Genomic DNA, 25,601 nt, shown 5'->3' on the forward strand with positions numbered 1-25,601 from the left:
CAGTTCATAGCTTCTCATCCCAATTTAGCAGCACGCTCTAGGGTTCACAGTTGGCAGAATACTACACATGACGAGGTAAAAACACTTATTGAAATGTTTGTACTTCAAGGAAATCTTCACAAACCAGACCACAAAATGTACTTTTCAAAGAGGGAGTCAGTTGACACACCTTTCTTCAGGAAAGTGATTAGTGAAAAGCGGTTTCATCTTCTATTGAAATTCCTCCACTTTGCTGACAATACCTCATATGATCCACTAGGCACTATCAGCAGAAAACTATTCAAAATTCACCCCATTATGGAGCATCTGAGGCGTAAATTCAGATCAGTGTACATGCCAGAAAGGAACATCACCGTTGACGAATCGTTGTTGCTCTGGAAAGGACTACTTGGATGGAAGCAATATATTCCATCAAAGCGTAGCAGATTTGGCATCAAATTGTACGAACTCTGTGAAAGCAGTTCCAGGTATGTATGGGACTTTAATGTTTACACTGGAAAGGACACTAATTATGGTAGCCACTATCCAGACGAAAAAATAACCTCTCGAATTTTTTTGGAGCTTGCTCACGATCTACTCGGGAAAGGCCACTGTATTTATCTTGACAACTGGTACACCAGTACAGATTTGGTGGACAAACTAACCAGCAATAACACCGATGTTGTCAGCACAATGCAGCAAGACAGGAAGGGGTTCCCTGACTTCGTAAAAAAGGAAAAACTGAAGAAAGGGGAGTACATAACAGGGTACAAAGGCAAGCAGATGGTAATGAAATGGAAAGACAAAAGAAACGTTGTTATGGTCAGCACCTTCCTTGACGATACACTTGTAAATGTAAACTCGAAGAAGGGAATCATTTAAAAGCCACAAGTTGTCGTTGACTACAACAAGAATATGGGGGGGGGGGGGGGGGGGGGGTGTGGATAGGTGCAATTCTCAGTTACAAAGCTACCAGATGGCCAGAAGCAAGCTGAAAAAAATACTATTAGAAGCTTTTCCGCCACTTGTCGGACATTGCATGCTACAATGCATACATTCTGCACAAGAAGCATGGTGGCGAACAAAGTAGAATGAGCTTCCTGATTAGTCTTGGTGAACAGTTGACCATATCTTCACCACATCAAAGGACACCAGTAGGACACCCACCTTGAACACCAAAAGCAACATGCCTTACAGCCAGGCATTTTCCAGACCTTCTGCCACCCACAACGAAGAAAAGACCAACAATGAGGTGTGTGGTGTGTACGAGAAAAGGCCTTCGCAAAGAGACTTCATACTGGTGCGCAGAATGCGAAGTTTCCTTGTGTGCAGCACCTTGTTTTAAAATGTTTCACACTGAAAACTATATGTAATATTGTGAAAATACAGTTTTGTTAACTTCTGCAATATATTTTATTCATTTCCACCCAATATCAATTTAAATTCAACAATGAAAATGCAAAGGAAAACGTGAGAACAACGTGCAGCACCACCGCGAACGAACGCGCTGTCGTATATTACCCACTGTGGAAGAGGCGCGTGCGCAAACTACCCACTTAACAGGTTAATCACAAAACATTTTGATGGTGCACACCTACGGTAGGGAGAAGAGACCATAAAAAAAGACAAGTCAGCACTCATACAGGAAAATTTAGCTGTTAATGTTTTCCGCATGCTATTCGAAAGTGGGATGATCAAGAGCTAGTTTAAAAGTGGTTTTGTGAAGCCCCTACCATACACTTGAGTGTGATCTGTAAGGTAATCATAGAGCTGTGGTTGTAGAAATGGGTAACTGTTAATAAATATAAACTATATTAAACACTGTATTCTTCTCTCAGATGAAAAAAAAAAACAGTCCAGTAAATAAATTCAGCAGAGAAAATGAGGTACATTTTCCTGGCCCTCCATACATTCTCTAAATTTATTAGTAATTTGCTGAACTGTTGTACTAAACCATCTTTTACATCACAAGCATTAACAAAAAATATGATAAAACATCAATTCAGGTGCTTTACAACACAACACCAACACAGTGAACTGAAGCAATGCAACATATTTACACGCACTGCACCTGAAAGTGCTGAGAAACAAAGGTGTAATGCTGAGTCAGCTGACTAATCTGCCGAGCACTTATCTAACTGCGTCTTACAGGTGCCAACCATATGCTTTGATTCACATGACTCTGGGTGAAATGGAGTGGACATCAGGTTGGTATTACCAATGTGAGCACAGGCATGTGAAACAATACCTAAGTGAACTGTGGCCATTATCTGAGACAACTGTTTGAGAGCAACCCTTCAATCACAAAAACCTGGATGAGCACCCACAACATAGCCTCTGCTATGGTTTACCGCATGACACATGGATGATTAGACATGTCATCCACCAACCACCACAAGGAACAGAAGGGGCTTGCAGAGTCAATGTGTATGTGGGCCCGTGGCTGGTTCAGTTTAGGCCATGGAGCAAAGTGGTAGTGCTACCACCTGCCCATTGCACTGTTGGCACTCACGAACGACCTTCTCAATTGCTAGGCAGTAGACAAAACACTGAGTGAGGATCGTCATGTGGTTCTTGCCCCAGTGGCTACAGTGTGGGACAGAAAGGATATGAGCCTGCAGAACCAGAGGGACAACAAAGGCGGGGGTCCTCAGAATCAATACTAAGGAGGTGTGTGCCGTTGACTATTGCCAGCTGATGACTAAGGAGGACATAATTACAGAGCAGTTGGGCAGTTGAGCGGGCCAACCACTGTGCACAAAATGAACCACCTGACAGATCATAGGATCTTGCAGTAGCCTGTATTGTGTGGTGAGACATTACTGAAAATGATCCATTGCTAGCTGCAAGTGATCATCAATCTGAAAACAGACAACTTCTGCTTTGTCAAAGGCCAAATCGGGTCCCATGGGCAAGTGTGACAACGTGACCGCATTTTCATGTTGTGCTGTTGATTTATAGTGTGTTTCATAGTGATACACACACACACACACACACACATACAAATGCTGGAGTTGTGTGATCCAGTCAGGAAGTTGCGAATGGCGGAAGCTTCTGTATGTGATAGGATGTTCAGAACTGTCAGCATTTCTGTGAGCCAATATTGCCCCTGTATAACGGATAGGTGATGTCCATAACATTGGGGTGAAATTGTGAATAATGATTGACTTTACCCAGAAATGATTGGAGTGACTTCAGATTCCACAGTTTGAGTATGTTGTCAATAGCCACCACATAGTGTTCTGTAGTTTTGACGAGGTCCTTGAAAGAAAGTGGCCCAGATATTTAATTTCCATCTGAAAAATCTTCAGCTTTCACATATTGCACCTAAGGCTCACTTCTAGCAGTTTAGTGAACAGATTACAAAGGTTAATGAGATGTTACTGCTGTGAGGAACCCATGACGATAACAATGTCATCAAGATAGTATCTGCAGCACGGAACACCCTGCATTGTGTTAACTATTTAAAAAATCTCTGGAAGATGGTAGGGGTGCTGAATGACAGGTGTGTGCAATGGTATAAGCAGAAGGGACTGTAATCTGTTGAGAAGTGGAATCGAGACAAAGCTGGAAGTATGCTTCTGCCAAGTTAATTGTCAAAAAAACACTCCCTGACTCCCATTTTCAAGGGTATTTATGTAGGGGTGGAATAGGGTAGCAATGTACTATTGGTTGGGCGTTAATGGCGGACTTAAAATAAAAGTGTGGAAATCCTACACAAAAGAAACAGCCCCCCCCCCCCCCCACACACACACGTCCTGTAGGTTTGCAAATGACAACCAGAGGTGTAGCGCACCGGTTAGAATGAGCATGTTCAGCGATGCCCAGGCCATGCAACTGTCCAATTTGTCCTTAATAGCTGGTCACGGAGCAAACGAGAAAGGCCAAGTATGGCAAAACTTAGGAATGGCTTTAAGCTTAAGGGTGATGTGAGCCTCATAGTCTTTTACATCACCTATTTCGGGTGAGGACAGTGACCAACTTGTGGCAGAGCTCATCCAGTGCCTGGAACAGGATGGAGTTGGAGGCATTGAGACAAAAAATAGTTTGTGACAGATGCACTGTCGCTGGCCAAAAATGTGATTGTCCATGTGAGATGTACTAATCTGTTGCTGAATGGGCAGAATGTTGCAGATCTTACAGGGAACACAGAGCTCTGGGCTGTGCACCAGTGTTACACTATGCATGTTTAAACTCCATGTTCGTATCTGAAGATCAGTGTTATGAGCTACTATGGCAGACAGCTGCCACGTCGCCATGTTTTTGACACATGACTCACAATGTCTGCCAGTGCAGGCAGTGACTATGAATGTGTGCACAGAAAGAACCAGGACACGAGGAGAACTGTTGTCAGAAAGTGCTAACATCCTGCTCTGAACATTGCAAACGAAATGAGCATGCCAAGGTTGTCAGCGGAACTGAACACACTGATGCTGCATCAGTTATGTTGTCAGACTGTTCAGTTGCAGCCTGTGACAATTCAAATGCCTGAGCAACAGCAAGAACCTCCTTGACTAGGATCTTCCAAACACATCACCTCAAGACACACCTCTCAGTCCGGAGCAGAGTGGATGACTGTGACATGTATCTGAGTGTCGCCATAGAACTGTTTGTAATGAGCACAAATAAATTTGCACGTCCTATTTAAACCATGGAGGTTGTCTACCCCTGCCTGATAGGACGGTCTCGGTTTATTTTACATTGGTGAAGCTCCATATGCGAAGCAACAGCCTGGATTGGCTTAAGGTAATAAGCCCTGAGAAACTGATAATTTCAGAATACAACAGTGCTGGGTCCTTAAATGGAGCAAATTTTTAAAGTGAATGAAATGTTTTGGGTTGAATCCAAGATAAAAAAAAAAAAGAAATTTTTGCCACTACCTGAAAGGCTGTGAAATGTTCCTGCAAATATTGTGCATATGAGTCCCAATCTTCCTTTGTTCATAGAATGGTGGATAAGATGGGAGAGTGGTAGGGCCTGTAGAGAGCAGTTGCAGGAGGCCTGTTGCACCCTTGTAACCAACTGGTGAAGCAAATCTTTAACTGCTGCTGCTATTATTGTTGCTGTTCAGACTTATGTTCACACAGAGTAAGCTGCAACTGCTGGTGTAACAACTGAGTCTTTGTCATATCCATCATTCTTGCAGATGACATGTGGAAATGAAAATTACCTCATCACCAAAAACTGTAGTATCTACATTCCCTTATGTACAAGATCATCCCACAAGAATTACAACGGCAGCGAACAGAGCACCAGAATTACACAAGCATGTGAGAACATTAACAGGATAATAGTTGCCCACATCAAGTGCAATAACATGCAATGTTTGTCATACAAAATTACATAACTGTCCTAGTTTGTAAGCGGAGCCTTCCCTGAGCACAGCTGAAGCAGGAGGCTTTGGGCTTTGGGCAGCTGAGACCACATGGCCAGCAGTGGTGCTGACTGCAAGCAAAGCAGGTGCCCTTATTTCATCTTCTCACCAGTGGTGCTGAATAAGAATCTGCCATCATGGTGGCAGCATACATGGGCATGCTGTCACAGGAAGACTTTGAGGATATATTGTCTTTTTGTTGGAAGAGCTGCTATCCAATGTGTATATTGCACTTCAGCATATTAAACATTAAATACATAGTGTGATGGCTGCACAAGTCCTGTTCATATGTATAATAAATAAAGAAAAAAAGACTTTGAAAAAAGTTTGTGTGAAGTGGGATATTTTGAAGTCTCTAAGAAGGCAGTCATATTAAGTTACTGGCATGTTCTTTAACAGATGTGGCCTCCACATGAATCCAATCCACCTCATAATCAGACAGCGAAGTGACATACTCAGCGTTTGCATTAGACAGTCCCACATGTTATCAATGTGGAAGAATTCAAATGGAGAGACGTGAGTTTGAGCACGTTAGAACTGGAAGAGCAAAGACCTTTGCATCCCTCTTCTTTTTATTCAAAAAATGCAGATACACATTTCCTCTTCCTGGTGTTCAAGGAAGCACTTTTTTAAGTTGCTTATAATATTTTTCTATTCACTAAGGTCCTTCAAGGAAAAAAAAAAAAAAAAAAAAAAATTGCAATCAGATTCAGTTTATGTGCCCAGCACTGAACATCACTTAAATTAAGAGATCACTTATGATTGTTTTCAAAAAGACGTAATGTTTGTTTATCTACCTAGCGCAGTCACAACTGCTTTCATATTATCACACTTAGTGTTGTACTTTGGAAGAGCCTCCAAAGTCCATTCCGTTGAATTAGCTGTCTCTGTGTGTACTCGTAAAAAAAGTTTCTACTCGTGCTACAATTCAGTGAAAACACAATGGCCTCTTCCATCAGAGGTCGTATCAGCTGATATAATGTCTTCCCTGCTAGGTGCTTTGTAATTTTTCCATCGTCGTCGTATCGAAGGCGTGATGGTCTTCCTAATAGTTCTTAAATGTAGAATGTTACCAGCACCTAAAAACGGATGACTTGTCTATTACTTATCTTATTTTTTTAAAATAATTTGAAACATTATTAATATTAAGTTGTAACACTGTGAATGCCAAATTATATTCGAACTTTTTAACAAAATGCTGCTTACTGTCAATGAGTTTGTTCATGTGCTGTTGAAAATATTAATTTTCCAATTTGTGGAGTGGAATGTTGGGCTTGAAAAATGTTTCAGTGTGCAGTTTTTGGACCAGATATTCAGTCACTTTTTTAATTTTTCACAGCTTTTAAGCCGCTGCTAATTGAAGAGTGCTGCCTTATTGTCAAACTGAACTACTTCAGTTTGTTGCTGATAAGCTTTTCACTCTGCACTTATGTCTATACACTCCCATGAAATTCTGCTATTGCAGTATTTTTGTTAAAAAAAAAAAAAAGCAATAAACTTGAGATTCTTTAATATTTAAAGAGTCAAACTCCCATTTATAAAAATATCTTCAGATGTCTGATTATTTTATAATTGAATTTGTGTGTTTAGTATTTGATATAAGGATGTAAATGAAGAAAAAAAAGGTTTAGCAAATGTTTGAAATTATGTTTATAGTTTGTTGTAAGTTACTAAGTGCTATCATCATCAAACAGTGGAAAAATGTAGTCTGCGTAGTTTGTGCTGTGTTTTCAGCAAAAGCTAGTTTTTCACGCAGATCAATGTTTATGACGTCGTATCTTGCAAACTGTGCCGTACAATATATAATTGTGCAAGTCCATTTGGTGGTATACATGGATACTGCCTTCAAATGTTTTGGAATAGAGTTAATAGCAAATAAGTAATAAATTTAAATGCCAAACCAGATGCTGAACTTTCAGTGCATGAACAGTGAAAATGTAGTTACTGTAAACTTTTTTCCTTTCATCATTTTTCGAGGTTGACAGTGAGAAACAGTTTTGTAGAGGTCTGAAGTAACGTATAAAATTTATTGGAAGTCGCTAAACGCTCTCATTCTCAAGTAGTGAGTGTGTAGAATCTGGGCAATTGGCATGCTGTGGTTTACTCTGTCTCAAGACATACACACAGTTTGTAACTATAATAATAATCTTATTGTGTTAAACCTCTAACATAATATTGTACTGTTAATGAGTAGATTATGACAGCATTTTAAACTTTTAAATTCAGTTAATAACTATACGAAATACTGGGAATCAAAGTTTTCTAGTCCCTGGAAGCCTGAATTGTTTTATCAAATTGAAGTTTAAATTTAAATCGTGTAACGTATGAGGTCTGTTCAAAAAATTCGGAAGCATTTGTAATTTTGCGCCAGTGGTGTGTGGGAGCAAAATGTCGTTGGAATCGCTGCACATGCATGTTTTTAATGTGTAACCACCGAAAGTTTTATTATTGTATGTCTGTTAGTTATTGTTCAGTACTGTATTGAGTAGAATGTTTTGTCGCACAGTTTGCGATTTTCGAGATGGCAGGTTAGAGTAGCAATGTGTCTGCATCAAACTTTGCATGAAACTCGAGAAAACCTTTACAGAGACACCAAATGAAGCAGGAAGCCTATGATGATAAGTGCTGAAGCCGTACTCAAGTGTTATGAATGATTCACATGGGCAAATGGAAGTTAAAGATGAGCCTTGTTCAGGATGCCCTTTGATGTCTACTGATGATGATCATGTCAGGAATGGCAACAACATTATGCATGCCAATTGAAGACTGACTGTCTGAGGGATTGCAGAAGAATGTGACATTTCAGTTGGATTTTGTCATGAAATCCTGACACAACATCTTGGAATGCATCATGTTGCCGCCAAGTTTGTCCCTTCGACCCACAGCTCATGAGTCAAGGCCAGAAAGACCTTCGCCTCGTAGCCTGTGTAGGGCTTTTGGATTGCGCGAATGAGTACAGATGTTCCTTAAGACAAACATAACTGTTGAGGAGATGTAGGTCTACGATTATGATAATGAGACCAAGGTTCAATCTTCACAATGGGTTGGGGAAAGGTTCTGCAAGGCCAAAAGAAGCTCATCAGGTCAGGTCAAAACTTTGTTGATTAGTTTTCTTTGACTTTGAAGGATTAGTTCACCATGAATTCATGCTACAGAGACAAATTGTTAATCAATGGCACTATCAGGATGTATTGTGATGCCTGCAAGAAAATGTTAGAAGGAAATGGCTTGAAATGTGGTGAGACAATTCATAGCTTTTCTATCGTGTGAACACACCCGAATGTGCATCCCTGTTGGTGCTTTAGTATTGCGCAAAAAATGAAATGACTATGCTGCCTCATCCTCCGTTTTCTCCAGAGTTGGCCCCTCTGGACTTTTTTTGATTTTGTTTTATTTCCAAGGCTGAAAATTCGTTGAAAGCATGAAGATTTGCAATGATAGATGAGATAAAAGAAAATTCGCAGATGGTGCTTCGCACGATCCAAAAAGAAGTGCACCAAGACTGCTTCTGAATGAGGAAACTGTTGGGAGCAGTGTATCAATTGTGGGAGAGCGTATTTCGAAGGAGATCATGCATATTAAGTAAAAGGTAAGCGTAGAAAAATTTTGTAGACAAAATTTCAGAATTTTTTGAACGTACCTCATACACTGGTGTCCATAACTTAAGCACAAAAGTAACATTTGGATGATGTGTCACTGCCAAATAACATAGCTGGATTAAACTTCGACCATATGTAGAAAGAACTGCTACATTATAGTACAGAAGATACCTGAAAGACATACATGATGAGACAAACAGAAATGACACTTTTATTCAAATGAAATAATCACACTGAAGTCACTGCACTTTGTGGTTGTCCCCTTGGCATTACAAAATGAGGGACATGAGTCCTTAATAGGGCATGTGATCACCATGGATGGTAGTTTATGCTCTGCAATGTGCTTCCGTGCTGGCCACAGGGTTGGTGAGAAGTTGACAAGTGCTGGATGGTCATTGATGCAAGTGGAAGTGCTGCAATATGTCTCCCCAACATGTCCCACACATGCTCGATTGGATTTAAGTCAGGGTAACGGGCAGGCCAGCCCATTCGCTGAATATCCACTGAATGTAAGAGCTCCACTACCAGCACAGTTTGATGTGGCTACACCTTTTCATCCATAAAAATGAAATAAGGGCCTGAAAAGATGCACATGCGGAAGGATTACAGCATCACTATAATGTTGACTGGTGAGTGTACCATTGTCAAAGATTGGGAAACATTACACCCATGCAGCATTATGCCTCCACACACCTTAGCACTGGGACCAACAAAATGGTCATGTTCAACAGCGTTCCTTTGTGCGTTACGTGTTCCCACCACTCGTCATTCGAAGGTATGTAATACACCCAGGAACATTGCTTAACATGATCGTTTTGTAATGATGTGGGGAATCATAATGTTGCATGGGCATACTGACCTAATATTTGGACATGGTACACCCAACAGTCAATGTTATTTTGACACTGTACGCCTTCCCAGTTTGTGTCTTTTTCAAGAGTGAATTCGGCCTTTACTTCATTGACAATCGGTGACTGCATTGAACTACACAGGTGGAGCAACTCTTGGAACAAGAAGATATTCAACAAATGGCCTGGCCTACCTGTTCTCCCAACTTAATACATCGAGCGTGTGTGGGTTGCGTGGGGAGACATATTGCAGCCTGTCCATATGCACCAATGACCATCCGGCAGTTGACAACCACACGGGTGGAGGAATGGAACACGCTACCACAAGAACTCCTTACTGAACTTGTGACCAACGCTTTTGTCCTCAATATTGTTTAATCCATAAGGTGGTAGCAAGCGGCCGTAAAACATCACTGGTCTTATTTTGCAGTGGGTGTATGTTATCGCTTAAGTGTAATTTTCCTGTCTGTAGTGATTCATTACATCTTTTAATATAACAACCTTTTTTTAGGTGGTGACTCAAAACAAAACGAAACGGAGATATTTTCTTTAGATGGATTTTGGCTTGCTTTTTGTAAGTATTATAGCTTTGTAAGTAATATTAAAAATTTTGTTTGGGCTATATGACATGGAATACACATAATTCACTAAGTATAGAATTCTTGTAGAAAGCAGTAATGTAATTTCTGTTATTTAACAAATACTTGCCATAACTGTCTTACTGCAGCAAATAGAAATTGTTACATAATTGATGTAATTTAGTAGTCCTTTTAAATAAGGTATTGTTTTCTAAATTTATTTCACATTTGTGTTACTAGGGGCCCACAGCAGAGGGAGGGGGTCAGAAGAGGCACTTTTGGTCTCCCCCCTCTCCCCGCCCACTCCCGGGAAGCTGTAGTGCAGAGTTTTTATTCATTACTGTACAGAATTCTCATAAACTTCTAGAAATGAGTTGATAACCATCAGTTCTGTGGGATATACAGTAAGACCACGATAATCCAGCACCTAATAATCTGGCAGACCTGATAGTTTGACACACTTAAGAAATTATCCCTTACTTTTCGCTCTGTGCAGTTTGCAGTACAATTGGACTCCTTCAAGAAACAACAGAACAGTTTGGCTTAGTGCCTTGTCAGTAACCATCGTTTGCCTCACTGAGTAATTATATTCTCACAAAGATAAGCCAGTTGCATTGTTAGGCCTGGAGAGAACGTGACATTAACTAGTCAAGGAGATGAGATGGAAATTAGCGTAAATGAAGATAAGTTGACAGTTGATTGCTCTAAAATTGTAAAAGTGATAAATTCTTCATCCACTCTTGATCTGAGTGAGTTTGCACCAGAAGGTGTTGACAAATGGATCGAAGTTGGCAGAAATTTAGCTATCAAAGAAGAGCTGATGGACGATGTGATATTACAAAATATTTTCAACCCACATGAGGCACCAGAAACTGAGAGTGATGAAGAAGAAATGCCTGCAACTCACATCTGTTGAGCTGAGGCTTCAGAAGCCTTAAATATGTTTGTGAAATTTTCTGAGAATAGCCTACAATGCAGTGCTTCTGAAACTCTGAATTTGAGCATAACTCAAACCAAGGAGCAAGTTGGCATTTCTGCAATGTTCCAGAAGGCATGCAAGAAAATTTCAGCTGAGCCTCCAGTGTACATACCAGGCTGCTGTACTCCACACCCCTGACAATGTCAGATATCTCTGCTATTCCTAAAGACAGTGATTCCAATTAAATGACACCAAACTTTTGGTAACAGGTTTTATTAATTAGCTTGTTCTTGATCTTTCCAAATCTATGGTGCTTACAGTATTTTATTTCGTAAATGAGGTACAAAAATTATATATGGATATTGAATGTTTCTAAAACATTGTGCGCCTAAATGATTTAACTGTTGTGATATTTGACTTTTAGTTCAGTTTTGTTTTTACAGAAAAGTAATACGTAAGTCTACTTTTAATTTTTTATGCTATAATCCCTCCTGTTGTGTTTAATTAATAAAATTTATTTATTTTTGTGCATTAAAACTCTAGGTTTGCTTACATCCCATTTTTAAACCAGGTTTTTAAAAATACCATAATAATCCAGCATATTCAATAATTTGGCATAGACAGATCCCTGAGCATGCAATATTATCAAGGTTGTACTGTAGTATGGTATGTATTTTATGTCCCTTATAGAATATCGTTCATGTCATGCCTTGAAACTGATGAATTGATTTATGTCAAAAATTGTGATTATAGAATAACACCCCTACCCACTCCCACCCCACTCATCATGCCTCTGCTAGATTTCTGGGGGCACCAAAGATTTAGATTGTAAGGTTTATTCAGACCTGGAAATATTTTCTTTGCAGTATATATGATTTACCAAGGTACAAGCATATTTCTTTGGTAAAAAAAGTAGTTTATGAACTGCAGCAGTTAAATGTTACATTTTCTTGCACAAAAATTTTATACCTGCACTACATGTAAATTGTTACAGTGTACATGAAAAATAACACTTATCGTTTCTGGTATCACTTTGAGTATTACTTTCGCTGTATAATAATGGAAAAGGAACAGATAATTTCAAAATTTTGAGATAATTTTTCTGTTGCACAGGAAGAGGTAGGGCAGTTGTTAACTGCAGTGAACAGCAGCCATGTTAGAATGAGATCAGATGACTAAATTATGGTATACTTACACTTCAGCAAGATAATCAGGGTCGGTACAAATATGATAACTTCAGTCTAGGTACCCCCAACAGGCAGTAGTTTCAGTACTTTAGGGAGTGAGTGAGGTGGCACAGTGGCTTGTCTGGCCATCCTAATCTATGGTGAAATCCTTCCTTTGAGAATGACATAGCTGACCTCCTTTCTTGTCATAGTCCAATCTGAGCTTGTGCTATACTTCTGTCATCAATGGGACATTAAATTCCAAACTTCTTTTTTCTTCAGTTCAATGTAGAATATGGGTAAGTGGATACTGATAAACTGACCATTTCAGAAGTTGCTTGTGGTAGAGGGCGTAAGACACAGATTGGAACTACAAAGGAAATTGTATTATTGCTGCATAGTAGTCATGGGATGGAAATGTCAGAACAGTTACAGGATTCTCTGGGATATGGACACAGTCAACTAGTATTTGTAAGGAAGATGTCTCAGTGATGTTGTTTGCTCTCTGGGGAATGATCAAAGCATACAAGATCTTCTAGCAATTGTGGGTGAAGTTTACCTGTACTTGTGTGTACAGTCTTTATTGGTGTCCACAGATATTTGCAGATGGTATTTGGTTTCCACTTCAGTTTTTCTTTGTAAATTGCAATCCCCCCCCCCCCCCCCCCCCCCCCCCCCCCCCCACACACACACACAGAAGAACGATAGTTTCCCCAGAGTGACTGGACTCTTTGACTCAAAAACTTCATAATTATTCAGAATCAAGCAATAGCCATCCTGTTACAGCAGTACATCAGCACTTGTAATGGCCTTTGTTTAACACTATCTTCGAATTTCATACTCTTAATTTTATGAAAATTTCATCAACTTCATGTTGATACTTAGGCGCATCAATTTACTAATTTTTAAAATAAATAAATTTCTTTACAAATAAAAAAAAGTCCATTCCACGATCTTCTTATCCAGATTATCAATATCATTTGAAAGTTAACTTATTTTTCAATAACTTCAGTCATGAAGAGAATTGGGCATCAAATCAATCAATATGTTTACTTTAGGTGAAAAATATGGCACTGCCACGAGAATTAATTTTTGACTGTACAATATCTACTAAGCAACTCGTGGAGCTCAGTCTTCCATGGAGTTTGGATTTGGTGAACCTGGAATTCCTGAGCTGGAAGCTGGTCATTGTTGCCTGCCACCTATCAGTGTAAGCTCTAGCCATGCCTCAGTGACCACTGTTAGTTGTGTCAAAGGATAGTCCCAAAGCATTAAAAAAAACTTTAACTTGTTCTGTGCTACTTGCTGGTGAATCAGATGGTTGTTGCGATAAAACAGTTGACTGTTGAGAGCTAACCTATTACACACATCAAAAAATGTTGTGCATCACCCCAGTTCCCAGAACTCCTGAAGATAGGTGTTGACTGTGGATATTGTATCACAGACACAGTTCCTTTGACTGTTCAGATATGACACTAAACCCGCACAAAGATGTAAACAACCATGCATGAGCAGCGCCTATTAGACGGAGGGGGTCTGACAGCCGATCAGTTCCAGTCATTCCACCAGAGAGGAGGTACACGGCTTGTGTTGTTCATAGTTAAACCGTCTAGACAGTCTATACCGCAGTTTGATCGCATCCGCATTCTCACTTTGTGCTAGGAAGGGCTCTCAACAAGGGAAGTGTCCAAGCGTCTCGGAGTGAACCAAAGCGATGTTGTTCGGATATGGAGGAGATAGAGAGAGACAGGAACTGTCGATGATGTGCCCTGTGCGGGCTGCCCAAGGGCTACTACTGGATGACCGCTGCCCACGGATTATGGCTCAGAGGAAACCTGACAACAACGCCAGCATGTTGAATAATGATTTTCGTGCAGTCACAGGACGTCGTGTTACAACTCAAACTGTGCACAGTAGGCTGCATGATGCACAACTTCACTCCTGATGTCCATGGCGAGGTCCATCTTTGCAACCACAACACCATGCAGTGGGCCCAACAACATGCCGAATGGACCACTTAGGATTGGCATCACATTCTCTCCACTGATAAGTGTCACATATGCCTTCAACCAGACAATTGTCGGAGACGTGTTTGGAGGCAACCCAGTCAGGCTGAATGCCTTAGACACACTGTCCAGCAAGTGCAGCAAGGTGGAGGTTCCCTGCTGTTTTGAGGTGGCATTATGTGGGGCCGACGTAAGCCGCTGGTGGTCGTGGAAGCGCCGTAACGGCTGTACGATATGTGAAGCCATCCTCTGACTGACAATGTAACCACATTGGCAGTACATTGGCGAGGCATTCATCTTCATGGATGACAGCTCGCACCCCCTTCATGGACATCTTGTCAACGACGTCCTTCAGGATAACGACATTGCTCGACTAGAGTGGCCAGCATGTTCTCCAGACATGAACCCTATCGTTCATGCCTGGGATAGATTGAAAAGGGCTGTTTATGGACGACGTGACCCACCAACCACTCTGAGGGATCTACGCCAAATCGTGGTTGAGGAGTGGGACAATCTGTACCAACAGTGCCTTGATGAACTTGTGGATAGTATGCCACAACGCATACAGGCATGCATCGATGCAAAAGGACGTGCTACTGGGTATTAGAGGTACCCGTGTGTTCAGCAATCTGGACTACCACCTCTGAAGGTCTCACCGTGTGGTGGTACAGCATGCAATTTGTGGTTTTCGTGAGAAACAAAAAGGGCAGAAATGATGTTTATGTTGATCTCCATTCCAATTTTCTGTACAGGTTCGGGAACTCTCCGAACTGAGGTGATGCAAAACTTTTTTTGACGTTGGTACTTTGGAGAAAGTGATGTGTTACTTCTTGTATCACTGTAACTGACAAAGGATAGTTGTGATCTTCAGCAAGCATCTTATTTTTGCAACTGTTTTGGATCACATATTGTATGGCAAATTTTCTGGTTATTTTGTGCATGTCATGAGAGCAAAAGTGGATGTATCTTATCTGCAAGACAAGATAGAAGGGCACCTGAATTCCTGCTGGTCAGGGCAGTAAGTCTGTCAAAACAGCGTCCCACCTCGACATTCGCTGCGGACCACAGTACCTTGTTGGGCATGAAAATTGTCGTGACATCGCTTGTCAAGGGAAACGAAGAGAGGATGTACAGAGTGCAAATGAAGAGTAATCTGTATTGTGAACTTCATTAAAGTTGTTTGCTGTAGTAAAATATGAAATGGAATGCATATAGTGGAGGTGAAATACACATGCGATTAAGGAGCAGATTGTGAGTTTATTTTGTTGTAATTGGTGTTTGAGATTTCCTGTTGGTACAGACTTTGCGTCTGTGAGAAATGTGTCTGGTGCCTCAAGATATAGCAATGCGCTTAGGCTGATAATATATATAAATAACAACAACCATAAAAATCTTTGTACTCCACCTCCATACAATGACTGATCAAGGGTAGCCTCGATACATTGCACTGTTGAGGTGATACAGTCATTAGTTAGCAGTCTCTTGAGTACTGTTTGCACCTTGTTTGTAGAAGGCTTGCTTAGTTATCAGGGATCTGCCTGTGGGGTCAATGAAACTAAAACTTTAATTTGCTCTTCAAGAAGCCTCTTCACAACGGCCGGGATAATGTTGGCATTGTGTGCAGAAGATGTGTGAGTGACAAGTATGTAGACAGAGTAAACTACAATATAAGTGAACACTATAACAAGATTAGAGCAGTATTCAAAAAGCCAAGTAAATTTCAAAGTAAAAAGTGATGGTCTAGTCATGGATTACCTTAAACAGTTCAGGACTGAAACCTTTATCAAAATGTTCTCTGAAGCTAGTAACATTGTAGTTAATGGGGGGGGGGGGGGGGAGAGATAAGTAGCGATGGGGATGACAAGAATTGTCCCAGGACCTAACTGTTACCTAAGAATTAATGTGCTGGAAACCATAAATGAGAATGACTGTAAAACAATATATCATATTACGATAAGAAATTCCAGACAAAAGTTGCTGTTTTTTGTACAAGTCCCAGGAGAAGAAGTCATAATTGTAAAATTTCTGATAATGAATCACCAGATGCAGCTGTTATACAGAAATCTGTCACTTTTAATATCGTCTGATGGAATGTGCAATCATTATCTGACAAACTGGCTGTTGTGGAAGATAAGACAAAGTCTTTTGGTACAGAAATTGTTTGTCTTGTAGAATAGTGGCACAAACTGGTAAAGAGATACTGTCCTCATGGTTACATCATAGCTGATAAATATTATAGGGTAAATAGAAATTGTGATGAATGTGTGATCTGTTTGTGAAAGGGTATTATTTTTGAAATCTTGGAAAAAGGTACTGCTTGGTCAGTTGAAATGTTATTTGAAGTAATAGCTATCAGGATAACATTTAAATGTCATAGTTGTAGCCCTGTACTGAGCAAAAACAGGAGGCAGCACAGTAGATGAAATTGTTAGCAAGTTAATGGCTACATATTTGTAAATATAGGATAATTATTTGTGGTGGTTTCAATTTCAAATTCCAGTTGTATACTAATTTTGGTTCTTGTGTCAATAGCTGATCCAATTCTTTCAGACTTTATATTACTACTGAAATAACAAGACCACAAGGCAAAGGCATAGGAAGCTGTATAGACAGTAGAGGTGTCCATTCCAATTAAAATATGTAAGGTCAGATATAATTAAGGCTTAGACTTCTAGGCACTTAAAACCAATGTTACAGGAAATGCTAAAACTGTCATGCTATGTATACCAATGGAAGTAAGTTGTTTGGTAAGAGAGCAGACTCTGAATATGTTGATGTTTTATTTAGACAATGGCAACTGGCTGCAAATATACTGAGAACATTCAGTTGCTAAGAAAGTTGAACATCTTCTAGTCACTCTCTCCTGTGTTGTTACCATACCCTTTCTTCATGAAGTATTCAGGTAAAGATAAGTAGATTTCATAATGTGTTTGATGAAGAGGTGCTGATGATTAAGAAAGTGTATGAGAGATAATAATATAGTTATAGAAATACAGTGTATGATGTAATAAAGATATTGTTTATAAGTGAAAAGAAAAGATCCACCCAGGCCTTAAAAGAAACAACACATGAAAAGAATGACCCAATAAGACTTGCTTCTGAAAATAAGACACGGGCCATGTGAAACATAATAAATAGTGAGTGTAAGAGCAAAAGAGTAGACAGACAGCATGTAGTGATCTGAATGCTACACAGTTCAACACTTTTTTTTACTGCTAAGTTGTAGGAAATAATAAAGAAGATCAACACTCATAATTGGTCATAAGCATTTTTTGGAAAGTACTGTAAAACCCATTAAGTTCATTTAGTTTTCAACTGATTGCGGTACAAGATGTTTCTGGTGTCTTGAAAAAGATGAGGAACAGCTTGAGTAGTGATATTTATGGATTTATTGCAGCTATTTTAAAATATTGATCAGTTCCTGTAGCAGAACTAATGACACACACAGTATATACACACATGCTGAAGTTCAGTTCCCCATGGCACTGAAGTATGTAAAAATTGCTCTAGTTCATAATAAGGTGCCTTTTAAGTTGTGACAATTATAGGCCAATAAACAAAATGTAAATTACTTCAAGGAAAACAAAGTCTTCAGTGATTGTCAGCTTGGTTTTAAATCGGGCATTGGAGCACTTATAGCTGCTTTGTCATTTCTGACACATTGTGTTAAGTAACTAGAAAGCAGAGCATTGGTTCAAAGTAGACTTCTGGCGTTTGATAAAGCTTTTGACACTGTGTCCCATAATATGTTATTAAATATGTTTCAGGTCTATGGCTTTACAGGAAATCCTGTGAAGTTAGTGAAATCTTATTTGAGTAGTAAAACACAGAAAACTGTTAATGGGAAGGAGTTGCACTTTTTAGTGGATATGGGCGTTCCTCAAGATTTGGTACTGGGTCTGCTCTTATTCGTTATTTACATTAATGATTTTCTTAATAACTTAATGCAGTTGTTTGTTTGCTGGTGATGTAGCTGTCTGCATAATATTGGAGTCAATGGATATATTGAATTGTGAAATAGGTCTGACCACACGCAACTTTGAAGTTGGTTGTAATGTGAAGAATCAATCAAGATAAAGCAGGAGACCTACGTATTAGATGGAACCATAACAAACAATTTGAACAGTAATTATACGCTATTAACTTCCTTGGGATAATGATTGAATCCAATCTGTCTTCGAATAATCGAAATAAAAGATAACCACAGTAAAAGAGTGGCGTGTAAAATCAGCAAAAGTATATCTTCCCTGAGGAAACTGTGCCTTTGTGGTAGTATTTAATTGCTGAATGTTGTCTGTTATGTTTTAATACGTAGTCCGTAATATATTGTGCTAACTCGTGTGACAGTGAGCCCCACATTGGGCATCAAACTTTGGTGCTTCATGATTGAGTCCACATTCAATGCTAAATTGTGTTGAATGGGAACTTTCAGTGGCTGTATTGGGAAAAATTGATCTTGCGTGCTGGGCACCAGGCTTGATCACAATTAATTGAACCAAAAGTCACCTCTTCAGTGGAAGTGTGCAAAACATCAGAATGACTGGGAGATAAACAAAGATAGTAGCAAAAAAAAAAAAAAAAAAAAGCAAAAAAAATGTTCAACATGGGGTTTCACTGAGCATGGACTGTCATACTTGGCACAAATTGGTTCCAGTGCTGATTTGGCTGTCAGTGTCTTGGGCCGTTATCTTGTCATTCATCTCTATAAGTGGGCAGTGCCTGGCATTTAAAGTGCCTGACCATTGTGCGGGTGGGTAGGGTTAGTGCCACTGCCCACAGATGAGGGCTACAAGGCAACGCATTTGCCATTCAGGTAGTAATATAATGAAGGGTTGCTCTGCAGCCAGGATGAAGTTCTGCATGTCAGCAGATTACAGAGGCAGCACCTAAGGAATCGGATTTAAACTGGATGACAGTGCTTGTGGGACTGTCTTGTTGGCAGTATGGAATTATATTGCAAATGAAGCATCAGATGAAAGACTGGCTTCAGAAACGAAAAGAACGTTGAATGCTCTTGAGAACAAGAATTGGACTGGAATGAAAGCTAGCAGACTGGAAAGGGAAGTGAAACAACTTGGAATAGACTGGAGTCATAAGATCGGATCAGTGCCTAGTCCTGCCCACCAGGTCTTTACATGATGTCCCAGCACAGTCTCTCAAAAGAATCCTCACAGCCTCATTCCTCATTCCACTGAAAAAACATTTTTCTGCTCACCAGCCCACTGACTTGGCTCCAGGTCTCCCCTTTTTTTGTTTTTCCAGAGCACTGAAGTTTTATCATCCCATCTTACCAGTGCCAGCTACTAGAAGATTACTCCTAGGCAGTTCTCTTGATTATTCTTTCCAAGGTGCCAACTTGCTGCTGAATTCTCCCAAAAGTTCCTAATATATTTCATTTGCAGATTGTCATTGTGTGCTGACTTTAAAGTACAGGCGTCCAGCAAGTCTTCTCACAGTTTTACCCCCCAGGATGATAACTTGCGGCATATCACAAACACATTTACTCTTTGAGGAGTTCAGGAGGTTCGGGATGGTTGCTCACCTGCAGGAATATGGCTTCCCTGCACATTTCTTATGGAGCTTTAGGTTAAGCGAAAGAATATGTTTTCCTAATGCGGAAAGCCGGCTAGTGGTGAGTCCCTTCTGTCAGTCATTACCCTTTCACAGTAATATTTCTCCAGTGGAATGTTATATCGACTCTGCACAGTGTCATTGCCCATCACTCGCATCTGGAGGATGGATTCGCAAAGGCCACGAATGGGCACTTATCAGTTCTTTTTGTGCGTAAAGCCAGTTCATCCCAGCCAAGCACTGTCTGTAATACTTTTGCACTCACTACAGTGTTGTACAATTCTGTCTTTAAATTAATAAAAAGGGCAGTGAGGACAATTTGCAGCATGGCACCCCCAGGGCTCATTGGAGATCTAGCTTCAGAAAACTAAAGATTACAACTCTGTCGTCATTGTGTATCTTGCAGCATGTAATGCATATGAGGGAGAACTGTTGTAGACACTAGCTGTATGACTTGTGCCAGAAGTACAGTACCAAGACCAAACATGACCTGGTAACATTCCACTGTGACTTAAAAGTAGACATTGTATCAGGGAGCTACTAGATAAACAGTTCAAAAGGGAAATGTAAGATTTTCTATAAAATTGAGAACTTAGTCATCAGTAAGTAGTTAGTTTTAATTGTAGCCAAGAAAATGGTGTGTTTCTAACATGTTTATCATTGTACTTGTAGTATTAGTACATGATACATCAGTGAACTGTAATATAATGCATACTTTATTTTAATGTTGTAAATGTGTTTTAAATATTTATGCCGGTAATATGTACACAATTAATAATTTGTTTTATATGTAACCCAATTGATACTTGCATTGCTCAGCTGACCTTTGAGGTCTCTACAATAATCAAAATTAAATTATGTTCATGTGTGTCCCCTCCTGATTGTGGGAACTCTTCAGCAACAATCAACCTATTAATGTCCCAGTGTGCTTGTGTGGCTTCCTGACCACATTGAAAGGAATGTTTTCTTTAGCAGCCCTAAAATAAAATGAAGCAAAAACGTAACAGGACAACATTGTGTCATAGTCCGTTTGTTCTTGTTAAGAGAGAATACACATTGAAATCATTAGGATGACTAGTTGGTACCCTGAAAACTGTGAAATGTTTGCATGATGATGCCCATCTGATACATACTACCACTGCCCAACAAGCATCAAAATTACCAAGGACAAAGAAAGAGGGTGACACTCTACAACACACTCAACATACCATGAACATAAACATGAAACAGATATTGGAAAAATGGTCACTTTTAGAGTAATAGAAGAAAAAAAATATAACTAAGTAAGTAGTGTGTTGGGGAAAACATTGACATTTGTTTTAACTCTCAACATACAGGCATAACTGAAATACATGAAGGGTGAGTAAATACTCCTTAACATACAACTCTTTACACCAATTAGACATATCAAATATCTGAGTTACAGGCACACCACAGTTCAGTGCAATGAGAAATCTGCCAGCACTATATGTGGACAAAGAGCATGTGAAACAGGGTCACCCTGAACATTCTGACCAAAGTGTGGCAGCTCTCAAATTGACCATCTCTTATAGAACAGTGACTGCAAATTACATGCCACCGAGTTGAACATTCAGGTGGCAAAAGTAACTAGAAGTCTCATATCGTGAAACAAAGTGAATATTGTCGTCTGCAAAGCTTGCAAGTTTCAGCAACTTGTTATCCACAGCACTGTAGAAATCTGTACATAAAACAAACACTACTATGCAGATTGAACAGGAGCTTTCATCAGTGGTTAACACAGCAAGCAATCAGCGAGATATGTATGACATTGCAAGGACATAGCAGGAAAGAAACCCTTTCTACACTGTCAACAACTCTTACCGTCAGTGACAAATGCCTACCAAGGTATAAGGTAAAAGCAAAGGCAGCTCACTTAAAGCCACCAGATTGAAAGTTCTCTTGCTCTCAGTTGAAGGAAACAACTTTGTAGATGTTGATGTTTGTATTGATGAATCCAAAGGCCTCATGTCAAACATTTGTAATAGCTGATCCACATCATTAAGGTGGGGATTTCAACAGAACATGAATAGATTAAGAACGCAAGTTGAAAAAAGACTGTGCTTACCCACGTGTAAGATTCTGATGCTTCTGTGCTGTTATATCCTGTAATATAAATGTAAACCTGGTAGTGAGGGAGCAAAACTGCAGTTCGGTTGTGTTCATCTTATGTCACCTGGTAGTGAGGGAGCAAAACTGCAGTTCGGTTGTGTTCATCTTATGTCACCATCAATATCTTTTTACAAGTAGTTGTTTTGACCATTCATTTGTCTTTTAAAGTCATCATTTGCTCATTGAACCTTTTACTGACACCCTCATTAGTTCCTCATATTTTAATGCCTACCACCTCTGTGGCTCTGCGAACACCTGCCCCAGAGGCTGAGAACTCGAGACACTCATCTCATCAGTGGACATGGGTGTCGAATAGAGTTCCAGTGACACACTTCAGCTCAGCAACAGATTCTATCTCTGCCTCAAACCTTTCCTGTTATTCATGTGTCCTTAGTGGCAATGTTCAGTGGGTAATAGGTACCGATCTCTATTTGTATGTCCTCTTCTCGATCTAATTACATCATCAAGAAAGGGCAGTACTGGAAGGGTAGCTACCAGAATGTGTATTCAGCAGAGCAAACTAGATGCTGTGCAGTACATTAGCGATAAGTGAACGCCGAGACAGCAGGCAGGACTGGTTGTGTATCACATCATGGGCACATTCCACTGTGCAGCTCGTGCCTTTATTTAACAGACCTTGGAACGCCAAGAGATCTATCCTGCCCCCTGCTCAAATAATCAAGAACAGGCAGGTGGTACTATGAAGATTCAAGCCCAGACTGTCAGTAGAAAACCTATCAGCCTTTTGGACAATGAGAGTAAAGCCTCGGTGGTCTTTTACAAAAAGCAGAAAGAGGTAATGGGAAAAGTTTCAGAGTTAATCATATTGGTGGCACTGGGGTAGAGATGTGTAATGTTGGTAAATCATTGTTATCCTGATTGGGATTCCATTATCTACATGTAAACATGGATGGCCGATAATAAACCCCAACCATTGATGATCTTAACATTTATGTTAAATGATGAAGTTATAATGCGCTATAAAAATCAATATAAAAATACATGCAGTATCATAATTTATTAATCAGTAAATACAGCTATAATTAACATTACATATCACACAACTTAGAAATAATAATATTTTTGAGAGACGATCCCCTTTCAGTCAGTCATTGGCAGAGAACATATCCTGCTTTTGAGAAACTGATGATTTGGCTATACAGTTCAAGTATTTAGGTGCAGTTCTGGTACCTTTGGATAGGTAGTATCCATGGTACATGTGATAGGACCGATGCTGTGATTTTGTACCTCCAGTGGATCGTACATAAGATTTAAAAGACAATCTCTGAGACAATGACTGATCTGTGAATGTAGATCCATTTCTGTTTGCAAATTATTCTTGCCTTGTACTGTTTTGTGATGTTCACCACATAAATCAAATTTGGTTTCTGGTTTCCATATATCAACATGTTGCTCATCATCACTAAGCCGTAAGAAAATCAATGATGGTTTTGATTGCCTGGGAACATGCTGAAGCATCTTGAAAGTGTATGTTCTCGAGTCGTAAGATCAAGCACTGTTGATATGTTAACATGTTCAGTTGGTAGCAAGTGCTTTTTGATTTCTATTATGATGTGGCAACTTGATGATGTACCTGTTGCTTTTGTCACACCCCATAAGTACCAGAAGATGGTACAGGGATTAATATGATCTAATATAATACACAAATGGAGAGGTGGGGGGTGCACTTCATATGTGGTGTACATTGAGGCCTGCCAGACAATGTGGTAGATACTGATGTATTCATCCTTGCTTTTGAGGGGGGTTTGCTTCTAGAAGAATGTAAGAATTATGTTACTGTTGTGATATAATGCTGTATTTCCCACTCGGAATGCGGTGTTTTAAAAGCCAGCACTTCAGACATGTGTGGCGACTCTAACCAATCATTTCACAAAAAAAAAACCATGTGGATTACCATGTGTGTGTGTCAGTTGCTTGAATGACCACGTTCCCTGATCCCTGAAATGTGCTAACCCACTCAAGGAATGCAAAATCCAACAACTGAAGGTTGTGGTTGTCTTGCATATTTTGAAGCTAAGAAAAAATATGATTGTTTGTATCCAGTCTCAATGATATTGACCTTTACCACTATGGTGGACAGGTCTTCAACAGTACCTGGTGTACATAATCCCTTAATATCTTCTTCTTCTAATTGTACAAATAAACTTGATGATGGGGGTGATAGGACTTCCCCTTTCGTGGTCCCTGCAACACCAATTTTGGGAGCTATTTGCTGCACCCATCACGAAGCAGCTTCCTCATCTGATATCGACCGATGACAGCACTCCCTCTCAGGAACACACTACCTGGAAAAGGCCGGATAGAAGCTGATGGCTGAAGGTGCTATGGACTGTGGGTTCCAGGGCTGCTCAGTCTTCTTCTGTTCGTACAACAGACCTCATAAGAATCTCGATCACCAAAAGTGGTGAAAGAGAAAAAAAAGATATCTCAGGAGAAAGTTCCCCCAGGGACCCTGGATTCCCCATTCCCCATCCCTTAGACTCTGAACCATGTTTATTGATGTTGCCCTGCACCCACAGATGACAGGTAGTGATCCTGGGGTGTGACCTGTGCTACTGATCCCTTCACGCCTAACCGGGACATCCTCAGCATGATCCAATCGAATTGTTATAGACATTATTGTCACCCACCAGAACCATAACTAATTTCCTCTTGTTTTGTGACCTGTTTTGCTCTCCAAGAAACACACCTCACTGATAACCTTTCAACAATTTTTGGAGCTTGCTATGATTTGTTGGAAGGATGGTAACCTTATGATTAGGATTGGTTTTTTAATAATGGGGCCTTTTTCCTGTTTATCAGTCTGGTTTCTAGGAGGGACGATCCACAGCCAACTATCTGGTTTTGCTGGAAACAGCAATCCTACAGGCTTTTTCTAAATGTCAACATTTATTGCAGTCTTTTTATCCCAACATAAATAGTATGACACTACTCCCCATCCCCCCTCCTCCCACCCCCCAAGGGGGAGAAGTGAAACTACTACTACTACTACTACTACTACTACTACTATGCGAACTCTGCTGGGTTCTGTGTCCATTGGCTCTGATGGTGGCAGGGCTTCAGCATTGGTAGGCTCCCGTAGTGCTGAGGCTCCCCTTCTCCTTCCACGGGTAGTGATGAGGGGATACAACATACGGAAGATGTTATTATATCTCTCACTTGTGGGAACAACATTTGATGCTGGGAACAAGTAATGTTTTCATGCTGGAGCTGGTAGCCATTGACGGAGCCCTATTTTATTATACATCCATTGACCATGTTTTAATTTGTAGTGACTCAGTGTTTAGTTTCCAGGCTCTTGATTGATATTACTCTTGTCACCCTGCGATGTCTGCTACTCATGACCTTCTTTCTGACCTTAATCATACTGCTTGCTCAGTTGTCTCTCTATATCCCGAGTCGTGAATATC

At 40.0% G+C, this 25,601-nt stretch overlaps 1 protein-coding gene across 1 annotated transcript in view; it reads left to right on the forward strand.

Annotated features, from left to right (window-relative positions):
* Positions 1–25,601, forward strand: part of LOC124593504 (cyclin-D1-binding protein 1 homolog) — a gene marked incomplete in the record, with an annotated part of 95,402 nt that overhangs the window by 8,841 nt on the left and 60,960 nt on the right. Inside the window, 1 exon segment of the mRNA XM_047131933.1 lies at positions 10,312–10,374. Within this exon segment, the coding sequence (XP_046987889.1) occupies positions 10,312–10,374 (63 nt within the window).

This window comes from Schistocerca americana, chromosome 2, assembly GCF_021461395.2.
Source record: "Schistocerca americana isolate TAMUIC-IGC-003095 chromosome 2, iqSchAmer2.1, whole genome shotgun sequence".
In the NCBI taxonomy this organism is placed as follows: Eukaryota; Metazoa; Arthropoda; class Insecta; order Orthoptera; family Acrididae; genus Schistocerca; species Schistocerca americana.